General features: G+C 44.8%; 1 protein-coding gene across 9 annotated transcripts in view; it reads left to right on the forward strand.

The window, feature by feature from the left end:
• The window catches only part of PAPPA2 (pappalysin 2), a 611815-nt gene extending 588829 nt beyond the window's left edge, over positions 1-22986 (forward strand). For all 9 annotated transcript variants that reach the window (XM_070077165.1, XM_051856950.2, XM_070077164.1 and 6 more), the window contains 2 exons: positions 17430-17528; positions 19772-22986. In XM_070077165.1, coding sequence (XP_069933266.1) covers positions 17430-17528; positions 19772-19846 — 174 coding nt within the window. In that variant the 3' untranslated portion in view covers positions 19847-22986. The remainder of the gene's footprint in view (positions 1-17429; positions 17529-19771) is intronic.

Genomic DNA, 22986 nt, shown 5'->3' on the forward strand with positions numbered 1-22986 from the left:
TCTTAATCAGTGTCTTAACTGGCAAGCCAAATGTCTACCTCAATGCGCCTATTTCTAGTTAAACCAGCTTCTATGGGGCAGGGTCTGCGTTGAATTCTGTGTTTACACCCAGCCCCAAGCACACATATATAATCTAATTTAATGCTAAATGATCCATTAAAAGTTAATAGATATTCACCTTTAACTAAGTAAAGTTTATTTTAGTCTCTTCTTTGGCTGTTCTTGTCATATATTCTTTGTGAAATTCCTTGTGCATGAATAAGGAATACTGGGGTTCAGGTCCAGAGTTAGTGTTTTATTTTTAAATTAGAGAAACCAAATAGTGAACAACTGGAAATGAAAACCCCTCCCTGATGGCCTCCCCTCGCACACTGGTTTGGATGTTTAAAATGCTTATATTTAATTTTCACCTCTATTGCTCATCCCCCAAGTGACCTTGGGGCACGGTCCTTTGTCTCACTTTCCCCATCAGTGGAATATGGATCGTCATATTAATCTGCCTCACCAGGCGATATAAGGACTAATTAAAAATGAGACTAGATTCAACCGAAGTCTTTCTAATGTGAGAAATACTAAACTTGGTGGTGCATGTCTGATATGCTGTTAGATTTCTGGGAACAGTCTCTGGCTTTGGAGCCATTTGGTGACCCTGATGACATCATACCTGAGGCTGGAGTGCCTGCAGCCTGCCCAGCTTGTCAGCCAAATCCCCCCTGTGCTGATTTCATGCCCTGTTGGCCCCACCTGAGGGCCAGACCCGTCTGCAATTGCCTGGTAACTGACTGGAAGAATCCTACATCTTTCCACTGTGTCCTGTCAGATGCCTGTTTCCAGCCTGCACTCACCTTGCCTCCTCAAAGATGCTCTTTTCAGACAGGCTCTCTGGGAATTCTTTGTGCTGATGAATCAGTCAAATAGCTAAATGGACAAGTTTGCCAACTAACTCATGTGTTTTTCTCTTGCTCACTTCACCTTGGCAGAACATTCCCTCATAGGTAGAGCTGGCTTAGTAAGTACCTCCCTCCACTAGGTCATTTTGGGGATGCTATACATGTCCCCATGACTGCCCCACCTCATCTCACAATTAAAGTCATATTAATGCCTGATTATTTTTTCTTTCATTTAGTTGCAAATACATATTAGTTGTGGACCTCTTAGGATGTCACCTGCTTTCCAGAGTAGGAAATTATGCAGTAGGGTGCTGCAGAGGGGATAGGAGTTGTCAGAAGGTACCCAGAATCCAGCTTGGGGGTGAGGATGATGGGAAGAGGAGAGGTCAGGGGACTGAAGACAAACTTTTACACAGCATTGCTACTATAGCTCAGCCATCAATGGCAGAACAGAAGAGAGGTGATTAGGTGCTTCAGGTAACTTTGCTCATGCATTTTGCTGCCTCGAGGCCATGTTATGTATTATCATTCTGTCCTATTGGTTGGACAAGGTAGATGATAAGATCTGTGGGATTGCAGGTAAGGCTCGAAAGAGGGAGAAAATGACAAGGTTGTCCAATAGCCATCTCTCGGAGGGCTGTGCTCCACCTTCACATACAGGGGACAGTCACTGCCCAGAGGATCCAAGCTCAGTGTGCTCAGGAGACAAAGAAGTAGCTGCTGGCCCACATGTGCACTCAGTTGTTGAATGTCAATGCTAGCTGCACACTGGGAGGAAGTATTACCATGATTATCATTCCTGTGTCCCTGATGATGAAACGGATTGGCAGAATTCAATTAGCTTCCCATGTGGAGTCCAGTAAATGAGTTCTGATTCTGAAGCCCATGTTCTTAAACAAGCAGAAGATTAAAAGTGAAGAAACAAATGATACATAAATTAAGAATGAGAGACCTTTAGAAAACTTGACTAATAGATGAACACAGGGTGCCAGCCACCTGTTGGGACACCTGCTTGGGCTTTGCCAGCTTTAAGCTAGAAGAAGAAGAAGAACAAGAAGAAGAGGTGTCCCAGGGGACACTCCTTAGCAAGGAAATGAGACTAAAGGACATGTTTTGAAACAGATGTGGTCCATCAGTGGATGAGTGGATAAGATACACAGACAAGCATCGCGTAGATAAAGGGAATGTAAACAAGACACTTGCAAAGAGAATAGGTTCCATATGGGTAAAAGCAAGACAGGATGGAGCAACCAATTAACAGGGAGCAGGACAGCCAGGCTGATGACCCAGGATGGCGTGACTGAATGACGATGAGAATCACAATAGTCAGCCACACAAATTGAGCTGTCCATAGGAACTGAAAATTAGACTGGGGCTAAACGAAGCAAGTCTATTGGCAAGAAAATATCCTAGAATAAACACGACACCTCCCTCTTTCCATTTCCCAGCTCAACTGGACCCAGCTACTATGGAGGGTGACAAAATAGTTATGTCTGAGTTACAGAGAAAGCCTGGCAGACACTGGGCAGGATAGAAATGTGCTGGGACCCCCTAGACCTACATTTATATGGGGAAATATGGAATGTTTCTCACTGTGAGCTAGGATGAGATTCACTGCCCGATCAGGATCTCTGCCCCCATGAATCAGGCCCTAGATTGTGATCTGGATTCTTTGTAGTTAGTTGTTCAGCAAGCAAATTATTTGAGAAAAGCATATCATGATTTCAGTAGTCAAGCTGTCATGGACAGAGCCTCTGCCTCCATCATGCTTCTCCCCAAATGGAAACATTCCGCAAGCTCTGATGATTTCCCTTCACAGTATTCCTCCTCTCTGCTTCGTTCTGCTCTGTTTTATGACCAGCCAACTGTGTTCATTGCTTGATGTTAACTTCTACCTGATCTGGGTCCTAGTTCTCTCCTGGTCATTGTTACCAGAGCCCGCCATGGAAGCATAACTTTATCAAGTTTTATTCTGCTTGAAGTAATCTTCAGCTGCTTCCATTGTCTTCAGGATACAGAACAATTGCTCTGGATAGACTCTGACCTGGTTCCAAGCCTGGGTCATTAATACAGCAGAAAGCCACAGATATATCTTTCCCATCTGAAATCTTGATTTACATTTGGCCTTCCTGCTGGGAGGACTATCCCCACATGACTGCCCAAAACCGGTCCATCCTTCAGAAATTAGGTCTAATCCCATAGGCCCCACAAGGCCTTTCTAAAGTGCCCCAGCACAGTTCCCTCCCTGAACTTCTGTAGCGCTGACTGGTGGTGTTACTATTCTGTGAATTGTCCCACAGTTTGCCCCTGATTCCTGTCTTCTCAGATGCTGTTCAGATGGCCTCTGATTCAGTACCCGTGTGGCAGGTGTAAGGGAAGGGCCTTATGCTGGCAACCTACTCTTGTGCCTTGCCCATGAGACGCATCCTAACATATGTTGACTAGATGGCCTGGAATTGGAGCTGTTCACCCCATGCCTGGCTTGCAGTGGATATTTTGCTGTTGAATATCCCATAAAATATATTTTCATGGATGTACATGATGCTGGCTTTTCCTCATATGGAAATACTCATGGTTTCAGTGAGAGATTGGCCCAGGTGTTTGGTAAGAGAAGTGGGCTGAGGCACACCGTGAATACATGGTGATAATACTGGGGGCAGCATGACTGTGTCCGGATGCTTACAGCACAGGCCTGGACATCAGACAGTAACTCTGTATCTTATCTTCAGGCACGTCCCTTAACTGCTGTGGCCCGTGGCTTTTTCGTCTGCAGAATGGGCATCATAATGGTACCTACTTCCCAGGGTTATTGTAAGGATCCAGCCCAAAGCTGCTTACAAACCATGTAGTACACAGCGTGTACCATATATATAAAATACTATTTTGCTTTACATGATGGTTTATAATTTATAAAAACAGCTTTAATTTTATGTTTGTTCCTTATGCCTGGAGCTTCCAGAGAATGTGTGTGTAAAATAGAAACATATGTTTTATGCTATATATTTATAGCATAAATAGCTGATAATATTATATACATGCATTACATATGAGAGAGGAAGCATGTATCCCGTGTATGTCATGTATGTGTATATACATACATATGCATACCTATGTGCTAAATATGTTTCAGTATACACTTAGGTAACCACACACACTTAGTGCCGATATGTATGAAGAGAAGTTCAGTGCTGTGGGCTGCGCTTCATGAGCACTCATGAAAACTCAGAGTGGTGTAGACTTAGGTCTGTTCCAAAGTGAGACACATTCATCTTGCGAAGAGCTGGATGTGGTATCAAAATGGGGAAAGATGTTGTCGACTACTTTGGTTTCCTCAAACAACTCTTCCAGCCCTAGGAGCTTTTCCTTTCTCTTCAGAATTTCTCTGAGTGTGCTGGACTGCTAAGGAGAGGGAGAAGGATGGGAGGGGGGGAAAGGGAGAGTGAAAAGAAAAAATAATAAGACATTCAGCAAACAGCAGGAAGGCCAAGAAAAATATTTAATCCAAACAATGAATATTGTCGTTTCCTCCCACAGTCTGCATTCCTAGGCATCTTCCATGGGCAGGCTTGGAGAGCCAAGAAACGCTGAGCTGCCTGGCATGTGTGCTGTGTGGGGGCAGGGGGTGAGCACACGTGTCCAGCACTGCTGGAACATTCTAGTCACCTCAATACCCCCTGAGCTGAAGTCTGACAACAGAGTCAGGAGACACAGACAGAAGGAAGTAGAAGCCGGGAGTCCACACAGGACCCAACAGTCTGCCTGAAACCCTTTTTCAGGATCTGTGTGTTTTTCTGTCTTCTCCCAGAGGCAGGTCTCTGCCTCTAATACCTGGTTCCTATCATTAGCTATGCCAGATATCGAGCAAAACAAGTCTCACTTAATGTCCCAGTCATGTGCAGTGTCGCCTTGGCAGCATGGCTGGTCAAGACCCAGGAGGGCAGGGGCTGAAAGACTACCCACCTAGGAGGTGATAAAAGGGAGGCAAGGGAGGGTCCTGCCCTGCTCTGCAAGGTGCCTGCAGTGGTCTTGCAGTTCTGCTTTCAATCTCAAGGCCCTGAATTTTTAAGTTGGATGGTTGTCGTCTACTGTGTATGAGCGTGTACCTGGATGGCCAATGCTCACCTGTTTTCAGAGAGAGCAATTGGCAGTGAAAAGGAGGACCTAGAAAGCTAGGGAAGATGGCCAGCGCCGCGGCTCACTAGGCTAATCCTCCGCCTTGCGGTGCCGGCACCCCGGGTTCTAGTCCCGGTCGGGGCGCCGGATTCTATCCCAGTTGCCGCTCTTCCAGGCCAGCTCTCTGCTGTGGCCAGGGAGTGCAGTGGAGGATGGCCCAAGTGCTTGGGCTCTGCACCCCATGGGAGACCACGAGAAGCACCTGGCTCCTGCCATCGGATCAGCGCCGGCCGCAGCGCGCCGGCCGCGGTGGCCATTGGAGGGTGAACCAACGGCAAAGGAAGACCTTTCTCTCTCTCTCTCTCTCTCACTGTCCACTCTGCCTGTCAAAAAATTAATTAATTAATTAATTAAATTAAATTAAAAATAAAAAAAAGGCTAGGGAAGAAGACAGGGAGATTGTTGTTGTATTGTAGGAAAGTCAAGCAGACTGGAAAGCAAAAACTGTTCAGACTTCTCACTTTTCTGAAGTTGACTTTGGAGAGGGTCTGCCAGTTTGACTTGACACTCATTAGGCACCTACTGTAATGTGTCAGAGATTGTGCTGATCACAAGACTCATTGCTGGTGGAAGGAAAAAAGAATAGAAACTGGAGCAACATGAGAGTATCCCTGACCCCACTGTCTTTACAGGGCTCAAACCTCCTGGGCTCAAGGTTTCTAGCACTGATCTCCAGACACAATAGGCTGGCTCTTGATCAGTGGAGAGAAGGCAGGAAAATTCCTGGGGGAACAAAAGCATTGTTACCCAATTGTTCTCTGAAAGCAGAAAGCCGCATGCCATAGCAAGATGGTGTCAGGAGACCTTGTTGGCCCTCTACACTACACTACACTGTGGAAACAGCAAACAGAAAATCATCAGAAATAGTGGGCCAAGCAGCTCACCATGGAGATGCCATTGGTCTGATGCCACTGGACATTGCAGCTGAGATGCCACTGGTCACTTGTCATTCTTGAGGGAGCTCAAGAGTGGACTTTGTGTGTCAGAAGCATCAGCACTCTGGTAGCCCAGCAATCAGGCCTCCAGGAGGACTGCTTCCTTGACTGGATGCCATGGAAGACAGGTTCTGGAAACAGGCCTCTCTTCAAAACCACGGTGTGACTGGACAGGAGGGGTGATGATGCTGTCATAGAATCAGACCTGGATACAGGGGACTGGGGAGCACTGGCATGAAATCTGTACTGTCTGCACAAGACTGTGACTCAGGGAAAGACTGGTCACACAGACCTCAGCAGTGACACTGATAGAGGAGGAGAAAGTGGGCGCGTGAGTGCTCTTGTGATCAATGTAGGACATGAATTGGGAGTGGGTTCAGAAAAGCCACAGAGTGAGGCTTATGGAGATTTAAAGAGGAAATGAAGGTAGCAGCAGAGAGTGGTGCACTTGGCACTTCTGCAGTCTGCAGAGTCTCTCTCAGGTGGGTTTGGTAACAGGTGGGAAGAGGGACAAGGACAAAGGGTACTGGATGCCTTAGTGTTTGTATCAGTGAGGGGTCTGGGTCATCGGAAGGCCAGAGCACATCCCCTTGGATGTGGCTTTCACCAGAGGGGCAGACGGGAACCTTGCAGGAGCTATTTTGTGGGGAACTCTGTGCAGAGATGTTCTCTTCTCCCATCCGCATCCCTGAGAAGCGTGACTGACTTTGAGGCAGACCCCACCCCAGCAGTCCCCTACTGCCTTCCACCATGCGAGGCTCCGTCCACCCCCACTGGGCAAGAGCCACTCACGTTGGACCAAAGGGAGGGGCCCTGTAGGGGAGCAGGTTGCGAGTGAGATGGACAGCACGTGTGAGTCACAGACTTTATTTGAGCTAAGTGAAAGGGGCTGTGAAGCGGTTATTTTTGGCTGAAAAGTCAGTCCCAGACAGTCTCTTCCCCGTCCTGTTTTCCTGCGGTGCAAGTCGGGGAAGAGCTATCCCGGATGCTTGGGGTGTTTCAGATGCTTAGACACACCGGTCACCACCACGGTTTTGAAGAGAGGCCTGGTTTCCAGAATCTGTCTCTCTGATCTTACAAGTTCCAGGCCCACTTCCCTTGTCACCTGAGCCTCTCTCCTTCATAACTCCTAGAACGCACATTTGTGGTGGAAGTGAGCAGCCCAGGAAGCTTTTGGAGAAGTGCAGTGTGGCCTCTGAGGTGTTGGTGGCCAACTCTTGAAGTTCTGTGAGCAGAGACTGTGAAAAGAACCACGACACCAAGCCCTGGTACTTTTCCTGCTGCCTTCATAAAACTACAATTTCTTGAGTGAGTTCTGTGGGTCAGGCCCTCTGCTAAGGAGTCTCCCCCACTCACTCCTTTATTCCTTAGAGCAGTCCTGCTCGGTGGGTGGTATTATTCTCCCACTGCTAGTTTCGGTTAAGAGACGCTCAGACTCCAATAACTGCTAGGGCGCAGAGCTGGGATTGGGGCGCTGCTTTTTCTAAGATCATACCCAGAGCTCTTAATCACCACACCCTACAGTGTTGATATTTTCCTGGGCAGGAGCTATTAAGCTCTGGTTACCTTCAAATAGAAAAACAGTGCAGTGAAAGAAAGTGTTTGTTTTACCTTATTTTACTTCGTTTACTTTTTGCATCTCAATTTATGCCAACTATTCTCCTCAGAGGAGTTTAATCTCTGTACTACTTGATTATTTTTATTTTAAGCCTTTGCTCTGGTCCTGCTATCAGATATAGATAAGCTGTTCATAATCAGGCTTTTCTTCAGCCCTGAGAAGGCAGACTTTTGTCTGTGAGTGTCTGCGGGATGGCACAGGCAGAGGTTGCGACCCTTCAGAAACATTCTAGAATCTCAGCTGGGACAGGAACGCACAATGTACCACAGTGCTGGGTGTTGTATCGGCAAGCTTCTGACCACCTAACAGAATGGACATTTTCACTGTGTTTCTTTCAGTTGTATGTTGCTTCTTTGCAGAATCAACCCTTGACCTCCAGGGAGGGACCCTTGCAGGTTTAACTGTTGGCTCGTGAGCCACAGGTCCTTAACATCTCAATGATCAGTGACTTTGCCAAGGCCTGGATCGCAGCCACGTAAGCTTCAGGAATAGTAAAGCAGCGTCTCTTGGCTCCAAAGGGAGAGGAGATGATAGGTATCATCACCATTGGACTGTGTCATTCCGTGTCAGCCTCACAAACACAGTCCTCTTGTAAGAACACTAACGGAGTCACTGGAAATATCCCCACCTTGCAAAGATCTAAGACCTGGGCTCCTACACCCAATCAGCTGTTAATATCCAACCACCTGATGACTGACATTTACAAATGTTTCTTCACCGGACAGCCACAGTCCACTGCCTTTCTGCTCTGGTGTTCAGTTGCTCTCTATCTGGGGTCCTGGGGGAAATTCCTTTACTTTCTACGATCGATCCCAGATGTGGATCTGAGATAATATTGTTGAATTTTATACAAAATTTTCAGATGGTTAATGAAGGGAGAACTTTCAGGTAGTGTATTTTACTACCTTTTCCTACTTCCAGGAATGAATATATGTCAAAACTCTGCAGCTCACTAGGCTAATCCTCCGCCTGCGGCGCCAGCAACCTGGGTTCTAGTCCCAGTCTAGGTGCCAGATTCTGTTCTGGTTGCTCCTCTTCCAGTCCAGCTCTCTGCTGTGGCCCGGGAGTGCAGTGGAGGATGGTCCAGGTACTTGGGTCCTGCACCCGCATGGGAGACCAGGAGGAAGCACCTGGCTCCTGGCTTCAGATGGGCGCAGAGCGCCGGCCGCATCGGCCATTTGGGGGGTGAACCAACAGAAGGAAGACCTTTCTCTCTGTCTCTCTCACTGTCTAACTCTGCCTGTCCAAAAAAAAAAGAAAAAAACTTAGTGCAAAGTAGGAATATATATGCATACACATAAAATCTATACATACATACATGATGTATATATGTATATGTGTGTATGATCTGTCTCAACTCTAGTATCTACAGTGTATGCAGCAAGAACGAAAAGGACTAAATGCCCTTGAAAGCCAGTCCTGAGTCTAAGCCGTATAATTCTTACGAAGTAGCATGCCTAGAAATCTTTCTGCCACAGAGGAATGATGAAAAGGAGGACTCTGCTCATAAAGCATGCTAAGGAAAGGTAGTTACCCTCCTCCCACTGCAAACTAGGGCGAGCACTCGGGGCTGGGAGACCACTTCCCTAGGCTTCTTCTCCCCTCGCCACCCTCTTTGGAGTAGCATCGGCCTTACCTTCTGGGCCAGTCTGCTGCCTTCTCTCTGCTCTTTCTAGATCTTCTGCCTTCCTTTAACCTCTGTTGGGCTTGGGAATCTTAGTTGTTGTTTTTTTTGTTTGTTTGTTTGTTTGTTTGTTTTATGTCCCAGCTACTCATTTTTTTTCTCCTCATCAGTTTGTTTTTTAAATAGGGCAATCATATTTTTTTTGTTGTTAGGAAGATACTGTACATCAGGTACTCAATTAGTGACTGGGACCTCAAAGATGTTTAGATATATTCAGAGGCAAGAGGGAACTCTGGTCCAGAAAGCCACCTGAGAGTTTCCCGAGGAGGTTGTATCTAACAAGCTACTCCTACATAATGCATTTTAAGATTAATATCTTGGGGCTGGCACTGTGGCAAGTGGGTACGGCCACCACCTGCAGTGCTGGCATCCCTTTGTGCACCAATTCGAGTCCCAGCTACTCTGCTTCTGATCCAGCTCTCTGCTGTAGTCTGGGAGGGCAGTGGAGGATGGCCCAGGTCCTTGGGCCCTGCACCCGCATGGGAGAACCTAAGGAAGCTCCTAGATCCTGGCTCCTGGCTTCGGGTCAGCTCAGTTCTGGCCATTGTAGCCATTTAGGGAGTGAACCAGCAATGGAAGACACCTCTCTCTCTCTCTCTCTCTCTCTCTCTCTGCCTCTCTGTAACTCTGCCTTCCAAATAAATAAATAAATCTTTAAAAAGTACTTGGGCCCTGCACCCCATGGGAGACCAGGATAAGTACCTGGCTCCTGCCATTGGATCAGCGCGGTGCATCGGCCACAGCGCTTGCCGTGGCGGCCATTGGAGGGTGAACCAACGGCAAAGGAAGACTTTTCTCTCTGTCTCTCTCTCTCACTGTCCACTCTGCCTGTCAAAAAAAAAGATTAGTATTTCAGTTTCCCATTTTCTAAGAAGATGTAACAAACCCATTGGAACTGTCGCATCCCGAAGGGTGAGGACTGCAGGACGGAGCAACTCCTTTCCCATTTTCCTCACCTGACTGCAGTGAGCAACAAAATGCCTGGATTTAGCATTTTGAGGCCCAGAAATAAGTAGTCCTGGGTCATGGATGTCTGCTGATATAATAGGAGTCTTTGAAGGAATTGTAGTGCCACACAGCGTATGTAGGGTGATCCTTGACCCACAAATGAGAAAACAGCAGTGAGTTTGTGGAGCTTCAGAAGAACTGAGCTTATATAAACACCCCCTTACTTTTCTCTGTGTGGGATCACTGGGTTCACTTTATGTTAATGGTTGCAGCCTCTTTTGTAGAGGTGCCAAAGAAATTTAAGTTGCCCCTTATTTCCAGTAAATTCAAAGACTAATGAGGGATGGGCATTGGCATAGTGGTTAAGATGTCACTTGGAATAAATACATCGCTTATCAGAGTGCCTAGATATGAGTCCCAGATCCACTCCCAATGGCAATTTCTCCTGCTAGTGCAGACCTCAGAAGGCAGTGATAAGAGCTCAAGTAGTTCAGTTCCTGTTGCCCACGTAGGAGACCTAGGTTCAGTTCCCCACTCCTGGCTTCAGCCTGGCCAAATTGGGGCTGTTGCAAACAATTGGGGAGTGAAACAGCATGTGGGTGATCTTTCTGTGTGTATGGCTCTGCCTTTTGAATAAATTAAATAGGTAAATACATTTTAAAAATGCTAACGAAATAATCTGATAGTGGTACCATGGCACAGTAGATAGAACACCAGAATAGAAATTAAAAGAGATCTGAGCTCTGTTCCAGAATTACCACTCAACAGCCTTGAAAACAAGATAGTTCAACATTTAAAACTCCATCATTTGTAAAACAAAGACCTTTCATTAAATAGCCTTCAAGACTCCATGGAGCTTTGGAATTTCATGCATCTATGCACCTTTAAAAATTTAAAATCTGGGGCCGGCGCCGGCGCCGTGGCTCACTAGGCTAATCCTCCACCTTGCGGCACCGGCACACAGGGTTCTAGTCCCGGTTGGGGCGCCGGATTCTGTCCCGGTTGCCCCTCTTCCAGGCCAGCTCTCTGCTATGGCCAGGGAGTGCAGTGGAGGATGGCCCAGGTGCTTGGGCCCTGCACCCCATGGGAGACCAGGAAAAGCACCTGGATCCTGGCTCCTGCCATCGGATCAGCGTGGTGCGCCGGCTGCAGCGGCGGCCATTGGAGGGTGAACCAACGGCAAAAGGAAGACCTTTCTCTCTCTGTCTCTCTCTCACTGTCCACTCTGCCTGTCAAAAATAAAAAAAAAATAAATAAAAAAAAAATAAAAAATAAAAATTTAAAATCTGGCCGGCCATGGCTCAATAGGCTAATCCTCGACCTAGCCTAGCGGCGCCTGCACACTGGGTTCTAGTCCCGGTCGGGGCACCGGATTCTTTCCCAGTTGCCTCTCTTCCAGGCCAGCTCTCTGCTGTGGCCCCGGGAAGGCAGTGGAGGATGGTCCAAGTGCTTGGGCCCTGCACCCCATGTGAGACCAGGAGAAGCACCTGGCTCCTGTCTTCAGATCAGTGCAGTGCGCTGGCCTCAGCGCGCCAGCTGTGGCGGCCATTGGGGGGTGAACCAACGGCAAAAGGAAGACCTTTCTCTCTGTCTCTCTCACTATCCACTCTGCCTGTCAAAAAAAAAAATAATATATATATATATATATATATATATAGCCAGTAGTGGGATTACTGGATCACATGGCAGTTCCACTGTTAATTTTTTGAGGATTCTCCATACTGTTTTCCCACCAGCAGTGTGTAAGTATTCTCTTTTCTCCATTGCCTCTCCAGCATTTATTTTTCATCCTTTTAATAAATATAAAGGTACTTAAAGGGCTGGCATTGTGGCATACTGGATAAAGCCTCCACCTGCAATGCTTGTATCCCATGTGGGTATTGATTCATGTCCTGGCTGCTCCATCTCAATTCCATTTCCTGCTAATAGCTTGGGAAAAGCAGTGGAAGATGGCCCAAGTGTTTGGAGCCCTACCACCCACTTGGGAGACCCAGATGAAGCTCCTGGCTTCTGCCTGGCCCAGCAGGGAGTAAACCAGAGGATAGAAGATCTCCCTCTCTCTCTGTCTCTCTCTCTCTTACTTTAAAAATAAATAAACAAATCTTTAGAAAAAATGACTTCAGTATCCCACACCACTGAATGTCTAGATCCAATGCACAGTTCCAGCTTCTAACTCTGGATTCCTGCTGATGCAGATTCTGGAAGGCATTAGAAGTTGACTTAGGTGGTTGGGTTCTGATAACCATGTAGAGGACCTGCATGGAGTTCCCAGCTCCTGGCTTTGGGCTGGACCTAACCTCAGCCATCATGGGCATGTGGGGAGTTAAACAGTGGGTAAGAACACAAACATACACAGACTCTATGTGTATGCATGTGTGTGTGTGTGCGCGTGTGTGTGTGTATATATGCTCTATATATGTATGTATATATATATAGTCTATACCTTTGTGTGTGTGTATAATATATACATACACATATCTAATACATAGGCATTTTTTAAAGTTCACACAAAATATAATCAAAAGGTAAATTTATTTTTGTGCAAAAAAACTAAAATTGGTACACTGTTTTCTCATACCATGCATTTTTCATGAACGTTTTAAAGACTCCATCTAGTGTTCTTGTGATTAGGGTTCCTTCAAGGATCTCAAAGACCCCCCTAATTCCACCCTGAGATCCTAAGAGAGGTCTTGCAGTAGGCTCCACTTTTTATGTTCTTTGCAGTCTTTGGGTATGAAGCCAGCAGATTCATGGAATGAGGAGAATGACCACCAGGCCAGAGCTCACACCATTCATTGAAAAGTCAGAGAAAAAGAGGCAGTCAGTGCACAGATTTGTACATTCACACTGTTTGCCTCTGTTTCAGGGACTCCCTAGGGTGCTGCACCACAGCTATTCTGAGACAGGGCCACCATGGAGGCTGGTGAAGCCTAATCAATGTGAAGAAATGGCCATGGGTTTGGCTGCCGTTCATATTACTAGAAAGTTTGTTCAGAAATGATGAGGGAAAGAGAAAATAGTATTTGTATCAGGCAAAAATGTGATAAGCATCTTCTGGTCTAAAACATTATTTGAAAAAATAAAGCAGGACTCTTCCCCACACCTTACATATAGGGATATAGCCACTTGTGATGAGATTCCAGTATATAGGATAGCAGATCTGATGGTAAGAAGTCCAAACTACCTCCTAAAATACTAGTATTTTCTTGAGTTCTGTTGCAGAATGCAGAATAAAAATGTTCTCAGTCTGATTGAAGTAAGGAGGCATTAGCCGATCTTTCAAAGTGTATGGAGCTCTCCCTGATGTGGGCTCTGTGATAGGCAGTCTGGGACTCCCTCCTCCATCATTTTGTCCTCTTCTTCCCCTCAGACTCTTCTTTCACTCAGAATCGGCCTGCACAAAGGGCTTCTGCACTGGGGGGACACATGTAGCAGAGCCAGCCCAAAAAGCAGAGTCCCTCACTCCCAACACCCACAATAGACCCTTGTCTCCTGTCCACGTCTGGTGCTAACACACAGCTTTCGTGCTGAGCTAAAATTACTTGTAGTGTTTTTTCTCAAGGACTGGAACCAGGCTTGATTTATCTCCATAACAATACCTGGCACATCTAGGAATGGAATAAAGAATATCAGTGATTAAATGAATGACTATACCCATAAACAACAGAAATGGCCACTATCTCTGTCGCCAACTTCCCAGAGCAATCTCAAAACAGAAAATATCATGGATTATAAAACATAAAGAAGAAATTACATGTAATTTTGAGAAGTTTCCAAAGTGATATAGATAGGTAGATGGACAGCATTTTCTCTCAGCATTCAATCATTTATATTTGGCCATTTATTTATTCACCTCATATTCACCTCCATATTCCTGGAGCACAGATAACACACAAAGAGGCTGGCAAGAAAAACTTTCCTATAAAAACTGTAGAAAAAGCCTTCCTGTAACAACTAAAACTGGTATGGTAAAGCCCATACATCATAAGGAGAGCAACCTGATCTTTCTCTAATCTAGGTGTTTACTTTAGGTATAATAGTAAGAGTTTAACCAAGGGGTGTGTGTGTGTGTGTGTGTGTGTGTGTTAGAGGAGGCACATCTAGCAAAAGGGATGGCCTCTCTGTGTAGTGAAAATAATAAATGGTCATGTTGATTATTTTGTACTTTATAAATAGTTATTTAAAAGGGAGGAAAACAGACATTTTTATATTTTCTTTTATCAAAAATGATGAAAATGAAAGTGACAAAGGGATAAGCTTCAGGTATTTGAAAAATGCACTTGGGTGAAACACTTCATTTTCTGACCTCATGGGGTAAATGGGGTATGGTTGGTGAAATTCACTCAAGTGAATTTCAGTGCAGTGTGTAAAGAAGCCAAGCCTGGTACCTTCGCTTGGGCAAGTTTCCTGCAGGCACAAGTGATGTCCCCATCCAATATCTTTCAGTTACTTAGATTAAAACCTCCTAGTCTACACCCAGTCTTCATAAGCTCCTAAACTTGGGATCAATTAGTCATTTTCCCCCTCCTATTTTTTTCCATTGTAACTTTGGACGCAAACCATCAAGCTTCCCAGGCACATGTTGCCATAGGAGACTCTGTTTGTTGAGGGTGGAGTGGTTGTTTTTGGCAGGTTGGGGGAGGAGCAATTAATTCTAATAGGTGTATAGTAAATTAAACACTTGAGCTTTTACAACCTTTTCTCTGTATTTCTGCTCCTTTTACTAAATGCCCAGATGACCCTTTAAAAAGTAGAAGAGAAGGAGCTTCTAGAAATCTTTTCTGGGCCATCATAAGCAAAGTCCAGCGAAACCTAGAGAACATCACCTGGGCCATTACTGCTTTTTTTCAACATGCATTCTCTAATGTTATTGAGAGTAATAGCCATCCTTGGTGAAGATTGGAAAGAATTCCCCAGGTTCTTCAAGTGTGTAGGTTGTTCTTACGGAAGGGAAGAGGAAGATTTCTCTAGATCTACCTTCATTTCTCCATGAGGAAGACAGTACTTAGACTCAAATATGTAGGAAAAGTATTTGGGGTGCTCTTTGTGTTTTTTTTTAATAGACAGTTCCATGGAGAAGAAAGAAGGAACAGATTACATTTTGCCAATGAGTCAGTCAGGGTTGGAGGAAAAGTAACAGATGTAGTGTTATATGAGCGAGATCTACTCCAAACACTAGAAAAAGGAAAATAAAGCTCTGTGGAATGGCAGTAGATGCATTGAGTCTTCCTGGGAACACCCAAGAGTGTCCAGGGGTATTAAGGATGCACTCATTGCATTATGACTCTTATTATCTGATTGTAATAGTAATATATTGTGACTGTACAGTTATTCCACATTCTCTACTGCCAAAGTAACTGACTCCAGTGTTAAAGACAAATGCTCATCTTGGAATCTCTGTCTCTTATCCCAGTGAAGCTTGTGTTGAAAACAGAATTCATTTTCACTTCCTGCTCTCAACTGACATTACCCTGCAGCTGGGCGACAGCTGTTGCCTTCCACCCCACAAGTAGCAGCTTTTCAGTGGTTGGCAAACTGGTATATATCTGGAATGATGTTCAAATGACCTCAGGACCCCATAGAATAAATCAAAACATTGAGGTAATAATTTGGATGAGCTCATTCTGACATAACTCAATTGCTGAAAATTATTTAATGGCCATTTTTGAGTTGAGTGATTTATCTCATCAAAGCAGGGAACAGTCTTCTAGTTGACATTTTTTCAAGGGAGGGGGACGAGAAAACGATGTGATCATGCAAACTGGCAAGTAGCCTCTGAATTCAGTTCTATGGTGCAAAGAGTTTGACCATGAATGATTTCCTGTGGCTTTCATTTGGGTATCAGCTCCGTATGGAGACCAGCCAGTGTCGTTGAGTAGGTGGGCTAGTTCATGTGCCCTCCAGGGTGCTGTGGCATCAGTGTTTCCCTCCAGATATATTTCTCTGAGGAAATAATGCATTGGGCGACAGCCCTTTTCTAACCGCTTGTTGCTGTTCTTATCACACATTCCCTTTTGGGGTGAAACACTCCATTAACTCTGGTTTGGCACGGGCCCATACCCATTTTGGTTCCTGTTAACTTGCAGAAGTAGGCAAGTAGATGGAAACAGTTTAGCTTTCTCTGCTCTAACCCTGTGTCTGGCTGCTGTGCATCAGGTGGCTGTACATGTAGGAATGTTCTTCTATTACACAACTCGTGCCCTCAACTTAAGGGCCTCATTTGAGTCTTCATAGTACCCAAGGACTGCTAGGATCTCTAAGTACCTGTCACTAGGAGAAGGGACAGAGACTATGGTCTGTGATAAATGAGAAGCAGCAAAAAGCCAAAATATGTGACATCAATGCCAATCTCTGCCTCGTCGTAGCTGTGTGAGCTGGAGGATTCCTATCATCTTGATGAGTCTTCCATTCTTATTGATAAAGTGAGACTTTTCCTTGGTGTAGGTTTTTCAGATGATAAACAGATGAGAAACGTGTGAAACTGTTTTCTAATCTGTATAATACAGTAAGACAAATCTGTATACAGCAAGACTAATCTGTATAATACAGTAAGACAAAAAAATTGATCAAGGAGTTTAATCGGCTCATCCTTGATCTCAGAGTAGGCCAGTATCAGCTGCTTCAAGGAAAATTTGACCATCCTTTTGGCCCTTTGGTCTTATTGCCAGATTCTTTTTTTTTTTTTTTTTTTTGGACAGGCAGAGTTAGACAGTGAGAGAGAGAGGCAGAGAGAAAGGTCTTCCTTCTAATGGTTCACCCTCCAATGGCCACCACGGCCGGCACACCGCACTGATCCGAAGCCAGGAGCCAGGTGCTTCTCCTGGTCTCCCATGGGGTGCAGGGCCCAAGCACTTGGGCCATCCTCCACTGCACTTCCTGGCCACAGCAGAGAGCTGGCCTGGAAGAGGGGCATCCGGGACAGAATCCGGTGCCCTGACCGGGACTAGAGCCCGGTGTGCCGTCCCCGCAAGGTGGAGGATTAGCCTAGTGAGCCACGGTGCCGGCAGCCAGATTCTTCAACATCTTGAGGCTATAGGACAATCTTTAACCTGCCAGCCCTGGGGTGTCCTCCTCTATAACTCTGCAGTTCTATGGATTATGTTGGGTGTGGGGTTGTGTGGGAGAGTAGGGTTCGCACTGGAGAATATGGACTGAGAAACTAACCTGAGGCCTACTTACAGCCTTTTCAAGCAGATGGTTGGTGTGATACCATCAACAACCGGGCCTACTGCCACTATGATGGGGGAGACTGCTGCTCTTCCACTCTCTCCTCCAAGAAGGTAAGTGAGGGCCCCTGGGAAAGGGGGAGAATCAAGACAGGATCTTGGGCTCACTCTCCTTCACTGTGTATCATAATCGAATTTTATCCAACAGTCAAGAGGGAATTATAACCTTATAAACACTGGAGCTTCTAAAGTGACAGGATGAAGAGTAGTGGTAGTTAGCACAAGTTCTTAGAAAACACTAGTCCTCTGATTGTGAGACCCATGATCCCATCATAAAAGCTATTACTTTTGCTCCTGCAAGACTCACGTGTGCTTATTGTAGTCCAGGGAACTTCTCTGTAGAACAGGAAAATAATGATCTTTACCCCACTGGGAGTCTGGACTACCAATGAAGTGCTGTCCAGTTATTGTTCATCTTCACGATTAAATTAATAAACTGATGTAATTCTTGATAGCAAAATACAGGCCTACGTCACAAGTCACCTGGCTCATTCTCTGGACAGTAATGCTTTCCACGATGCCCTTCATCCCTATTACTCTTGGTTCTATTGAATTAGCAGATAGATCAGGCTAAGCCTACAAAACTGAATAGGTTGAAACTGTTAAAGCCTGGGTAAAAATCCCAGTACTCAAAAGAAATCTGAAGCTAGTTGGCCAGTCTGATGAGTCAGGAATGTACAAGGGATTATTTCCTTCCCTGTATGTCTCTTTATGATAGAAACACCTCTACCATGATAACCTATGTGCAGACCTGAATGTACTTGCTCCTCAATGATTAATATTTATTACTAATATTTATTGACTGCTTACTATGTGCTAGGCACTTTTCTCTCCATTTATGTGAATTAGCTTAGTGAACACAGAACCCTGAAAGACTTATCTTATCTTATCACTATTCAATTTGGCACTATTTCACTCTAAACCCAATAAATCCTGAACTAAAAGAAACAGATCAAGAGCTTGGACTGCAGGTCAGAAATTGAGCCAGCTGGTTTCTTCTCCCACTTGTGAAAGCAACTGGTCAAGGATCCCTTCTCTGCACAGGAAAGCAAGTTGAGTTAGGAAGAAAGCACGCAATCATTTCCCCATCTCACTTTCTGCAAAACTGGGGCTTAATGGATTTTGGTGCCTTTGGCCAACATACACAAGAATCAGGATGGTAAAGGCGCTTCACTTCTCTGTTGACTTCTAAATACTATTTTATCTGTGCAAATATTCTGGGAAAAACCCCACCCATTCTGCAACCCACTTGCCCAATAACCAAGCCCATCTCTGTGGTGTACTCAGGCTAGTAACACATGTGATGTGCTTGTTTATTTTTATCTCATTTGACCTTTAATACCCAAAAGGTAGAATCTGTATCCCTTGCACATCATGTCTCTCAAATTCCTGTTTCTCTTTAATGATAGTTACAGACACTCAGAGTGGTGCTCATCTGTTGATACCAGTGCAAGCAGAAAAGAGAGCAACTTTTACAGGACCACCCTCTGGCATGGGAGAGGGATAATTTCACAGAATGAGGCAATCCAGTCACAAACATTGGTGGGGAGATACAGTGTCTCACCAAGTCAAAGTATGTCCTGGCTGAAGAAAGGCAAAACCTTGTGCTTATGAAGATGTCGAAGATGAGCCTATTGTCCAAGAATACTGAGGAGTAGAAGCTGTAGAACTAGTATATGTGGGAATGCTTCAAAAAGTTACCAGAAAGTGGGATTAAAAGATAAGATTATTCTGGTACAAAAAAATTCAAAATTCTACATAGGTTTTTCTCATAATATGCATTTTGCCTGAACTTTTTGGAAAGCCCTTTGTAATTCTTGGCTTTTCATGTAGTAGTCATTACCTGAGCTAAATCACCTAACCTCTCTGGGCCTGTCCTGTGAAGAGAAAAACTAACATTCACCTCCTTATTTTACAAGGATTTCATAAAGGTAACAGCAGCAACAACAACATCAAACAGCAGAGGTAGTTTTAGATGTTAGTGGAAACACTAGAATTGGTGGTAATGGTGGTTACAGGTGCCTGGCAATGCGTAAGTGTTTTGTGACCATCATCTAATTTAAACCACACAAACACCCTCTGGGGTAGTTTCTGTTGTCCTCCCTACTTTATAAAGAAGGATTACCCTGCCTAAGGCAACATGCTGTGTAAGCAAGAGAACTGAGTGTTAATGGCAGATCTGAAATATTAACACATAGTCTTGCACTTCCTGATGGACCAAGTGGGAGAAGTGAAAGCTGGTTGAAAAACAATGGCACAGAAATTATGTTCTTTCCACTTCTCTCTCATTCCCCTAGGTCATTCCATTTGCTGCTGACTGTGACCAGGATGAGTGCACCTGCCGAGACCCCAAGGCAGAAGAAAATCAGTAATTGTGGGATCAAGTCCCTCTTCTACTGCCCTGGAGGCAGTAAGAGAGAGAGGGTGCTGCAGGAGCAAACGGAGGTCGAGGAAGAAGAAAGGCTGTGAAACAGAGGAAGGTGGCAGAGTAGTAAGGATCTTTCCAGAAATGCAAGAGAATCCTTGTGGGTGCCAGCAAGTGCATCAAGTAGACCAAACAGGAAGACTTACAGGCAGAAGCTTCTTTAAAGTGGCAGTAGATTTAAAATGGAAGGAGGAAATACGGTAGATATACAAGGACCCTCCTCCCCCATTTATATTCTACTCAAACCCATTCTCCACTCTTGCTCTATCCTCACTCTGCACCCTGCCAGCTATTCAGCCCCACCCAACTTGTAAACCAACACTAAAATGCTAGAAAAGAAGTTGCCAGGGACACTCTGTTAATACCCCTTTCTGGATTGTCATCTTTCAGGGCTTGTTGATTCTAAACTGGCTCTATCCCTTTCTTTGGTGTAGTCTTTCTTAAAATAATGAGGTTAGTTATTAATTCTTTATAAGTATTTAAACATAATTATATAAATATATTATATATTATATTTTTTGCTGTTTACTAAGCTAAAAATTATCCATTGTTCCACACATGCTGCTGTGAAGTTCATGTCCATCTGAATGCCGAAGCTTTGGAGACAGAAAGACAATTTCTCCTGCCATCTTTCTCTTAATGAGGACTAGGAGGTTGAGTGGAAAGTGGAGAAGGAGAGAGAGAAAGAAACAGAGAGAAATTGGATAACATTCTGGATGCTAGATTGTCAGCTAATCCTCTTTTTATGAACTGGAAGCTGGGCCACTTGTAAGAGTTTGAGAATTAGGTTGATAATACTAAGAGGCATGGAAATTTGAATGTGAGTACCTGTTGGTGAGTCCAGATTTAGAATACAGTTCTTGAATATCTATCCAACATGATTCTATTAACTCTCTACACTTTGCAGAACTCTGAGTTGGAACTGGTATAACCCAGTATTTCCTCCACTTTCCATATGTGCCTATTCCCAGCGGGGCTGTCAGCCAGGCCATCAGTCAACAAGTTTATATTAAGGATTGTTTTCTCATCACCAGGATCACAGGGACTCCCCCACTTCTCATACTTGGCTTATGGTCCCATGACTCCCAAGGCTGACCATCATTGATAGCCACATCACCAATTTTTGATTTTATGGGGGGGGGGGTTAGGATGTTATAGAAATTGTGTAGGGGTAAGAGGAGAAGTAAGGAAAAAACAAGCTAAATGTAGGCCATAAAGAGGTGAGAGGTCAGAGTTAAATCAGGGCCAAGGGCAAAAGTATGCATGAAGTAAGGAGACGAAGTCCTTTGTTCTAAGACTGCAAGGAAATCTACAGTAGATTTTTGGACAATGCAGAATCTGAGATAAATTCTATTCAAACATGATGTATAAAATCTGTGGCCCAGAGATTTCAATTTGAGCAAACTATGGAAACACGTGGAGCAAGGGTGACACTCTGTGGGAAGAAAGAAGAATTTCAACTATTTAGGGTTCATTTTGTTTTCTGTATCCTTTCTTATTCAGTGGGTGAACAGGAGTGCCTGCAAATGACCACATTAACCCAGCCTCTACTTAGATCCCAGGCACATTGCTTTTTTGCAGTTACATTTTTTTGAACACTTCTGGATTCGACCTTGGACAAACACAGTGAGAATCCACTCTGTTCAGCATGCCAGTCCTATCATCTTAGGAAGGGCTGTGGGCCTGTTCCCCTCAAAGTTTTTCCCCCATGGAATCCAAGAACAGGCAAAATTTAGAGCTCAGTCGTGGTCTCTCCACATCATCTCCTTGTTAGGCCACAGTTTTTCTCCTCTTCCCATCAACCCTGGAGCAATAGCTCTGCAGATAGGAAGAGGAAATATTGTTCACTATTACCAAAATATTACTCACACAGTCATGTAGGAAAGAGCAATATTGCGGGGTGTAATGAAAGAGAAGATAAGGCAGTATACAAATATTTGTATGAGTATGTAGAATGAAGGTGGCAATGTCACTGGGGAAAGAGAAAAGCAGATTTTGCCCATCCAAATAATCCTTGTCCTCTTATATAGCCAGGAAATGTATAACCTAGATACCATTCATTGTCCGGGGTCAAACTTACTGGTCCCAGGAAGGCAGTAAATATTATTTCTGGGATTTTGGCAGTCTTCGGGATGGAAAACACAGAGGAGATGTATGGCTTCGCTGTTTTAAAGGATTCAAAGCACATATTGTGAAATTATTTTCGTGGGGAACATACCCAAATTCCTGGAAGCCTGCCAAGCTCTGCCTTGGGCATTCCTGCACTGTCTGAGATGGAGGCAGAGGAATAGCCACACCAGGCCTCATTCAGCTCAGGTAACTGAAACACACCACTGTGCGTCTTTGTCTGTCTCCCCACGAGGACAGTGTGAGAACATTTCTTGCCGTGCTTTGTTTGAAACCATTTGATGCTCTGTTGGGAGCATCTGCAATTCACAGTTGTCCTGGGAAGACAAGAAGTGGAGTGAGAAAAGCTCTCCAGCGGAAGGCTGTCCAGCCATAGGCAGCTGTAGCCGTTCAGAGATGGCAGGTTTTCCCAGCCCTTGTCCCTTGGGCCTACTGTCCTGAGTAATTCAGCTCACTGATCAGCTAAAAGACTAAGATACCGTGGTCACAGATCCCCAAAACTATCAACTCATACTCCATGTGGTGGCCTGCAAGGTGCTGCGCTTACCCCTTGGGGTCACTGAGGCCCTCTCACAGAGACCCTTCTGTCTTTTTCTGTCCACATCACTCTGTTTCATAGTAATCGGGGGCTGTGGTGCTCAGATTGTCCAGGCCTGGCTGACTCTGATGACCAGAGAGACACAGATGAGAGGACTAGAGAGCATGGGTTGAGCTAACAAGGAGTGCAAGTAAAGAGCTCTGGGTTCTCTCCTTCCCTTTTCTCCATTGCAAGGCATCGGACGTGGCACTTCCTCTATTCTGTGCGATCACTATTGAGTGCATCAGCGTGATTGAAAACATAGTGAAGGGAGCTGATCTACTGTATTGTAACGTAAAACAGCTATAGCCAGTTATTTTGTAAGATTCTGAGATGTTCATTAAAAAATCAGCACACAAAACGTGAAGTGTCTCATTCTTTGG

This window comes from Oryctolagus cuniculus, chromosome 7, assembly GCF_964237555.1.
Source record: "Oryctolagus cuniculus chromosome 7, mOryCun1.1, whole genome shotgun sequence".
Classification (NCBI taxonomy): domain Eukaryota; kingdom Metazoa; phylum Chordata; class Mammalia; order Lagomorpha; family Leporidae; genus Oryctolagus; species Oryctolagus cuniculus.